The sequence below is a fragment of the Dioscorea cayenensis genome, chromosome 12 (assembly GCF_009730915.1).
Source record: "Dioscorea cayenensis subsp. rotundata cultivar TDr96_F1 chromosome 12, TDr96_F1_v2_PseudoChromosome.rev07_lg8_w22 25.fasta, whole genome shotgun sequence".
Classification (NCBI taxonomy): Eukaryota; Viridiplantae; Streptophyta; class Magnoliopsida; order Dioscoreales; family Dioscoreaceae; genus Dioscorea; species Dioscorea cayenensis.
Genome location: NC_052482.1, coordinates 11501616 through 11510949, shown reverse-complemented (window position 1 = coordinate 11510949; position 9334 = coordinate 11501616). Strand labels below are relative to the sequence as shown.

Genomic DNA, 9334 nt, shown 5'->3' with positions numbered 1-9334 from the left:
ATACAATAAAAGAAAACAAAAGCTTAAAAGAAGAATTAAAAGCAAAACAATGTATGTGGTTAAAAGGAGTTAAAAGATATATAACTCTAAGAGATCAAATCAACTACCAAGCAGAATCATTAATAGAAGTAAAATTCAAATCAAAAGAAAAAGATGAAAATGGAAAATCTATATGGAAACCTACACAAATAAAATATAAAGAATTTCATCAAGATGAATATCTGAAAGAACAGAATAGACTATGGAATTATAGATCAAGATTAAAAAATGAATATGATTCTATAAATATTTGTTATGATTAAAGAAAATGAATAAACAAACCTATAACCTAGATATAAATCCAAAGTATCTACTAGAACAATACAATCAAATTGAAAATTTTGAAAATTGTGAACATAAATTTGAACCATTTAAAATAAATTATAAAACAAAATGTGATAAATGTTATAAATTTCATATAACAAAACATAGAGTAACATGTTCAAACTGTGAGTTATCATTATGTAGAAAATGTGTCTCAGATTTATATGATTTTACTTTTGAAGAAAAAGAAATAGAAAGATCAAGTATTAAATTTAGTCAAGATAAAGAAATAATTAATCAATTATTAAAAAGGATTAAAACTCTTGAAGAAGAAATAGAAAATCTAAAAGAACAACTAAAAAGTAAAAAAGAACAAAATAAAGGAAAAAGTGTAATCATTCAAGAAATTGAGGAATTAACAGAAAATATTATAACATGACTAAGAAAAAAGTAAATAAGGAAAACACATTAGAATTAGAAAAAATGATTAAAGACTTAAAAGAATTTAAAGATAAAATAATCTTTAAATATCCAATAACTCATTCAAGAAGTAAAATAGTAGATTCTCTACAAAATAACATAGACTTAATTACTAAAAGAAAAAGAAGACTCAATGGAGAAAATAATGAAATAAAAGAGAAAAAATTAACAATGTCTCAAAGAATTACAAAAATAGAAAAAGAAATAAAAGAAATTCAAGATAATGTAAAACAAAGGGAAATTAATGAATATTTAAGACAACAAGAAATAATGCATTATTCATCTTTACAAAAAGAATTTAATTTTTGTTCATCTCCTTCCCTAAATTTAGGACTAGAAACATCCCAACCAACTGAGTCTCCTTTATATTTATCCCTTTGGGAAAAATGTAATTCAAATATTACACCATAGTTTGTCCATTCGCATTGAAGAAAACTGTGACTGCAAAGCCAGCAGGTTCATTTGCGTTTTCTTTAATTGTGGGAACTATGTAACCAAGTCCTAAAAGGAAATTAACAGACAAAGGTTTGTTCATCCGAATAAAAAGAGCTGTGGCTACAAAAACAGTAGGTCCATACGCGTCTCTTTTTATGGTGAAAACCTGGCTATCTTTTCACCTCAATACATGCTAAAAGCATGAAAGATTATATATCCAACACATGCAAAAGCATGAAACTCTATTTAGCTAACAAGCTTATCTTTTGCAGATATGGCGGAAAAAAATTTCTATAACCAATCTTCTTCCTTTGAACCTCAATTGAACCTCCCAATCTTTCCTATGAATTCTACTCTGAAATTCAGAACACAAGCAAATCTAAATCTTCCTCAACAAATAATTCTTGATAATCTTTGGGCCAATAAACACGACCCAAAAACTCTTATTTCTTTATTCCATTCCCTGGCAAAATATTTTCATCAGGCAAATGAAAAAACCCAAACTCCACCTCATCTGCCCTTACCAGAATCATCAAGTATAAAGTTTTCTTTGAAACCTCAAACACTTGATTATATGGTAGAACAAGAAAAGAAAATTAAAGTATTAGAAGCAGAAATGTCCAACAAAAATGAAGAAATCATTCTGATTAAAGCTCAACTCCAACAAATTACAAAAGAAGCTGAAGAAATGAAGACAGTTCTCATTGAAGACAGAAAACAAAGAACAGAAAAGTTTGAACTGTTCCCAGAACCAATAGGAGAAGTGAAACAACTCATTTTTAAGAAAGTAATGGCAACTCAGTATAACCAATTTATCTCTGAACAAGAAATACTGAGGCAACTTGCAAAAGAAGAAATTCTCCCGGCAGGATTTGCAATAGCAGGAAATGTTCTTAGAGAAGTAGCTCATAAGGATTCTGGATGCCAATGCGAAGAAGGATTCACTGCAGTTAAATGTTCCTTAGACATGTCCCAATGGCATGATCAAGAAATCAATGGTGTTCAGATAAAAGCCATCAACCTCTTCAAACATGGATACCTGTGCAGAATAATGCTTTACAAGTCCAGAGCAAAGCAAGTTTCTCGAACGAATCATCGGCAGTGATACATCTTCTACACAAATTCTTCAAAGCTCTTGGATCACATATTGACGGGTATGTCAATCTAGAACTAAACTCAATCCCTCCTTGCTATGATGAAGGTTATCCTGATGAAGCAAGACATCATATCAAGATTACTCTTCTTCGCCATCATAAACTCCGAGCAAGAAAGGATAAATCCTATTCGATCGGAAGATATGATCATTCCGGGAGATATCAAAAAGACAAATGAAACTATGGCGAGCATGTGCAATCTCCATCGATTGGAAGAGAACTTGCCCCACAATTGTCGTGACAACCAAAGATGCCAAATGGTGCTGGAAACAAAGATCATGAAGGTAGTATGTTGATCGAGTACATGTTCCCTATGTCATCGTCCTTTTCCAAGTATTATTTCACGGATGCCACCATCGAATCTCACATGAAGCAAGTCTGTTCATGGGCAAGAGAATATCGTTTTGGAGATTATTCAAGATTAAGCATTCCTGCAGATATTTTAATGATACCAAGTCCAGCTGACTCTCCTGACGGACTAGAAGACATTGCTGAAGAAAACTTAGCCAACATGATGGAAGGCTAGGAAATCTCTACTAAGAAGATCTCCGACATTTTTGGAGGACTGAAGCAGTGTTGTTTGTTTTTAATATGTAAAGGAGTCGGTGTTTGTTTTTTTTAGTGTGTAAAATAGGTCAACTGTAGCAACAGTAGTCTCTTCTATGGTGGGACCCAGGGGAGACAAAAAAAGAAAAAAGAAAAAGCAAACAAAAAATAGGATGGCCATGCATGGATGAGAGGTTTTTTTTTTCTTTTCTCTTTTGGTGGTAGGACCCGCAAGGAAAAAAGGAGAGACGTGGAGGGAGATGATCCACCATCCCTCCCATATGCATCATCTTTGACGGTGGGGCCTGTCTTGGGAGAAAGACATGCATGCTTTTGACAGAGGTTCTCTCTTGCTCGTTTCTTCATCCGAATTTCTCCCTATCTTTCCAAGCTTCATCGGCGTTCTCCTTCCAACCGAGCTCTCTTCAACATCGCGGACAAGCATCATATCAACGACCACAGCTTCTGCAACCTTTTTCGTCTGTAGCTACTGAGATCTTGGTGAGGTTCTCCGCCGCATCCACGAAAAAGTCACCATTACATGCACCAAGGGGGAGTCCAACACCGGCAACATCGTTGGGGTCATTCGATATGCATGAGACTTAGCAAGAAAGTCCTATTGTAAGGATGAAGGTGAAGAAGAATCCCGTGTAGATGCCCGACAATGGTGATGTCCCCTTCATACATGCCAAGCAAAAGCGTTCATAAGCCTTGAGAAGTTCATCACTTCAAGAAGGTAAATGATCTTATAAAATCTCATACAAATACATATATGTGTAAGCATGTTCTTGTTTGGTTCAATCCATGCAAGATGCCATGAAGAAAAAATTTTAGATGAAATTTCATGCAAAATACTTACGTATATATTTTGGTTGTAAATCCCATGCATAATGCCATAGAAAAAATGTCATCTTGATGAGGTAAATGAAACTCTATACAAAATGTCATCTTTCATTAATGATGCTAGTCTCTTAGTGGGACCCGTTTCTCTGCATATTTTGTTTTAAATCATGCACATAGACAAGAGTATATGCATGCTATTCATTTTCACTCACTGTGGACGCCATCACAAAAAAAGTTTAAAAAAGGCGAAGGATGAGAATGTGGACAGCATGGTGGTGACAAAATATGGCTTATGCCGCCGTCACAACCTTAGCTAAGGATGAAAAAGAGGACGACGTGGTGGTGACGATATATGGTTTATACCGCCGTCACTACCTTAGCTAAGGATGAAAAGGAGAACAACGTGGTGGTGATGATATATGGCTTATGCCGCCATTGCCACCCTATCAGAATCTAAAAAAATTAACCAGGCGTCATTAGAGTCCGGTGATGGCCCCTTCGGCTCCAATTACTTCATTCATGGCGAGCAAGACGATGTTCATAACCCTAGTATAAATCTCGAGGCGTGTCTTAAGAGATTAGTCAAGTTCAAAGAGGTAGATGCTCTTATGAAATTCCATGTAAAAAAAAAAAGGAAAAAAAATGGAAAAAAAGAAGGAAAAAGTTTCTCAGTAAAAAAATCATAAGATGGAAATTTTGGTAAAAAAAAAAAAGAATTTAAAAAAAAATTAAATTATGAGATTCATCTATTGCTAAGGGACATTTATGTAAATTTGCAGGTTTGAAGACCTTTTAAACTTTTTTTAAACTCTTTGAGCTCATGAACCTTGTTTGAGGCCATTGACTCTCATAGGGGTTTTGAAAAATTCCAATACCCTTAAAACTCTCTTTGAGCTGATGGACCCTGTTTAAGGCCATTGACTCTCTTTGGAGTGATGAAAAATTCCAAAACACTTAAAACTCACTTTGAGCTCATGTACCCTGTGTTTAATGACATTGACTCTCTTTGGAGTGATAAAAAATTCCAAAACCCTTAAAACTCTACTTGAGTTCATGGACCCTCTTTGAGGCCATTGACTCACTTAGGAGTGGTGAAAAATTCCAAAACCCATAAAACTCCTTTTGAGCTCATGGACCCTGTTTGAGGCCATCGACTCTCTTAAGAGTGATGAAGAAATTTCAAGACCTTCAAAACCGAAGCATTCTCAAACCAAAAAAAAATGAGGAAAAAAAATCAAATCAAAATCAAGGCATTAAGAAAAATGATAAATCAACAGATGAGCTCAACAATCTCAAGACTAAAGCGTTGAAGAGTTCATAAGTTGCGAAAAGTTTCACAAGACTGAAGGCCGAAGCTTATGAAAAGTCAAATCAAGCTCCAAATCAAATCAAAGAATGCAAATTCAACAAATGAACCCAACAACCTCAAGGATGAAGAGTTCACAATTTGCAAAAAGCTTCACAAGGATAAAAGCCGAAGTTTATGAAAAGCCAAATCATGTTCCTCATTGCAGAGAATCTATAACTTAATCCAAATCAAATTCAAGACAAACTCAAAACATCCAAGACAAATGAGCTCAACAACCTCAAAGTTAAAGTGTTGAAGAATTCACAAGTTGCAAAAAGCCTCACAAGCCTGAAGGCCGAAGCTTATAAAAAATCAAATCAAGTTCCAAATCAAATCCAAGATACAAGTTCAAAGTCCAAGTTCCAAGTTTCAAACAAATCAACAAATGAGCTCGACAACCTCGAGACTACAGCGTTGAAGAGTTCACAAGTTACAAAAGTTTCACAAGCACAAAAGCCGAAGCTTATGAAAAGTCAAATCAAATTCCAAATCAAATCAAAGTTGCAAATTCAAATAACCAAGATACCAAGTTTTGAATGAATCAACAAATGAGCTCAATAACCTCAAAGTTAAACTGTTGAAGAGTTTAGAAGTTGCAAAGAGCTTCACAAGCATGAAAGCCGAAGCTTATAAAAAAATCAAATCAAGTTTCAAATCAAATCCAAGATCCAAGTTCAAACTCCAAGTTCTAAGTTCAAAACAAATCAACAAATGAGCTCAATAACTTTAGAGTTAAAGCGTTGAAAAGTTCACAAGTTGCAAAAAGCCTCACAAGCCTGAAGGCCGAAGCTTATAAAAAAATCAAATCAAGTTTCAAATCAAATCCAAGATGCAAGTTCAAAGTCCAAGTTCCAAGTTTCAACCAAGTCAACAAATGAGCTCAACAACCTCAAGGATAAAGCGTTGGAGAGTTCGCAAGTTGCAAAAAGTTTCACAAGCCTGAAAGCCGAAGCTTATGAAAATTCAAATCAAGTCCAAGACACAAATCCAAATATCCAAGACACAACTTCACCAGTTTCTAAGTCATGTTCAAGATGCATATGTCGACCGTTGATGAAGACCAAAAGGCAACAAAAGTCAAAGCGCGATTTTCGGTGAAATAGTCAGAAGGAGATAAAAGGCTATAATTATTGTTGCGTCAAGATGATTAAATTCTAAACTTCTTGTACTTTCAATAAAGTCTATGTATTCATGAATAAAATTTATTTGTCAGAATCTGTTTCTTTCTTCACACTTTTTTCTTAATCGGAGGTTCCTGCTACAATGTCCAAGGTAATGAACACTTGCCCCTAATGGAAGTCATGAACCCATAATCCTTTGAAGTCTACAAAATTTTAAAATTTGATTTATGATCTATGTTTTTTAACCGATTATATCCCAATTAAAGGCCGGGTGGAAAGAAAGGAGCTCATAAAGTCTGGCACGCCCGGTGGGACTCGACTTCTCCTCCCATCTTTGAACTTAAGTGTGAAAAAGATGTTGATAAAAATATATCAATGCTTCATGTCTCATCGCTAGCTTATTGGAATGGGGCACGAAGTAAAGTTGCTTCATGACTATGTCCATAACGGGTCATTGAAAAAAAAAATCAAATCAAATCAAAATCAAAGTCAAAGTCAAATTTTTGTGATGCCAGACTTTATCAACGTTATGCTAAGTCTGCTACCATCACCGCCAAGCTCATATACAGACTTGTCAAAAATCCATGATTGATAAGATTCGGTTCTAGTCAAAGTGGGCAACTCACCAATTCTCATTGAAACTGAAGATTGAGATAAAAAAAGTTTGCTGTTGCTGAAGTCAAGGACCTTTGTCTTTGGTTGACTTGTTGCATAAAGGGGGCAAGTCCATAAGAAGTTACAGGGGGCACATGGTTGCATATCCGTAGCTCTTGCCAAAGTTTCAAAAAAAAAAAACAAAACAAAAAAACAAAAAAACAAAAAAACAAAAAAAAATCAACAAAAAAACAAAACAAAAAAAACAAAACCAGAACAAAAACAAAAACAAAAAAAAAGGGGAATTTTTGCACGATGAAGCAATGCTCTCGAGGCAAATATCACCCACCATGCATGCATAGTGAATCCCACCTTTTCATGAATAGAGGGTTCTTCTATGAGTTTTCCATGTTCATAGTTTGGCATGCTCTTTTATATTTTTCTCTAACTTGGGTGTGTAAGTATGCCTTCCTATATAGTCAAGCCTTCCTATCTCTCTGGTTGGTGAATCATCGAGTTAGAAACAAAATTTTTAGAGCAGATGGAGTTAAAGAAAACCCTAGAAATTGTGATACCTACTTGTAGCTTCTGATGGATAGCAAGCCTGTGCAACAAAAAAACATACATGAAGGCTTGTGATGGGCCACCCATTTCGTACACACGTGCTATATCATAGGGAAGTAGTTACAATGATGTATTCAAAACCAAAAAAAAAAAATCAAAGTGTTGAAAGCTAGAAGTTTCTTTAATGACGTTGCTCCAATCAAGGTTTTCATCGGCTGATCAAATTATCTCTGATTGTCCTGAAATTTCTTTCAAATCATAAAGACATATTTAGTCTTCAATCTGAACGGTTGGAATTTGATTTGAAGTCTACATGATTTATAGAAGAGAGTAGGATTGTGGGTCATGATCCAAAATGTTGTTTCTCTACGCTCAATGTTAATCAATGTGTAATAGTAATGAATAATAGTAATTCAATAAAAACTCAATAAATGCCCTTTTTAGTATTTTGCTATCTGTAAAAGCCCTTTTAAAAATTTACGTCTTAACAACTACACATATATAAAAATATTTTTGCATTATCTTAACTAAATATAAAATATTAAAAAAATTTAATTTACTCTCAAAAGTACTTAAAAAAAAATGCTTTTACAACTTTAAAAAACACTTTTTTAAAAACTAAACAAGCCCCGACAATACCAATCAGTCGGCGGCGGATTCTCTGGCGGATAGAAACAAACAAACATCTCATTAGTCTTCAAGAAACTCCCGATCAAAGCCTTCTTCTCCTCCGTCAGAGCGAGCTTCGAGACTCGCCAGCCATGGCGATCTCATTACCTCTTCTATTACTCCTTTCTTCGTTCTTGCTGTTATTCCTTCTCCCCGTCCGATCATCACCGTCTTCAGATGCGATGGAGGAGCTGCTGAGAAGAGTGGAGAGCCAGCGATCTCCTACTTCCGTCCAGGAAGCCGCTGCCAAAGCGCTTCTTGAGAGACTGCTCCCCAGCCATGTATCCAGCTTCAGCTTCAAGATTGTTGGCAAGGTTGGTCACTCTTATTCGCGTTGTATCTTTAGTTTGAGATTGAGCTGAATTCTGCTTCTTTTATTTTGGTGTTTTTGTTTTCTTGATTAGGGTTTGTCTTTTTTTTTAGCCTTTTTATTTTGTTTGTGTTTCTTATGATATTGTTAATCTTTGGTTGGTAGGATGTTTGTGGAGTTTCCAGTTGCTTTAGGATAAGTAATATCAAAAACTCCAGCAGCAATGGGCCAGAGATCATGTATGTGCATTTCTTGAGCAGAGTTTCAATTGTTTGGCTTTTATATATAGACATATATATATGTAGTGATTTATGTTTTGATTAAGAAAATACATTATAACGAGAGACATGAAAAAGAAATATTTGTCTTGTTTGTGGTTAAATGAAGAAGATAAGATCACTGATCAAATGAGAGAAATGTACTTATAAATTTGTTGTACTTCCATTGTGTTCTGTAACTCTCTTTTGAACGATTTTGACTCATTTATATTATGCTCTGATGGTAAGTGTGTTTCTTGATGACTGCAACTTCATTTGCTTTCAATTTAAAGCTGTTGCTTTGTTCTAGAATGGTACCTTTTCTTTTAGCTCAGGAGAAAACTAAGGTCATCATTTACCAGACTATTGTTCCCGAAGTCTGGGAATTGCTTAAACTGGCTCTGGTTATTAACGCCTGATAGTTATCTACGAACTTATTTATTGTTGGTGAATCAAAAGCAAGGGATTGTAGATCCACTGCAAAACTCAAACATCAGAACCATTTGGTTAATCATACTGACGTTGGTGTAAGGGGCTAGCACAACTGGAACACATGACTTTCATTTGGATTAGACACTGGGCCAATGGCTTTTCTTAGGAGGGGCCATGTGCCCTTTGATATACAAGGAGCACCTGTAATTCTTTTTGAAATAATGGAGTTGTTGAAGATGATCAAAATGGTTCCATTTCGAGCAATGCGTGATCAAACA

The 9334-nt window shown here is 35.0% G+C and overlaps 1 protein-coding gene across 1 annotated transcript in view; it reads left to right on the top strand.

The window, feature by feature from the left end:
- The first annotated feature begins 8014 nt into the window (after positions 1-8014).
- Positions 8015-9334, top strand: part of LOC120273503 (alpha-N-acetylglucosaminidase) — a 59392-nt gene continuing 58072 nt past the window's right edge. Inside the window, exons 1-2 of the mRNA XM_039280135.1 lie at positions 8015-8371; positions 8533-8606. Coding sequence (XP_039136069.1) covers positions 8150-8371; positions 8533-8606 — 296 coding nt within the window. The 5' untranslated portion in view covers positions 8015-8149. The remainder of the gene's footprint in view (positions 8372-8532; positions 8607-9334) is intronic.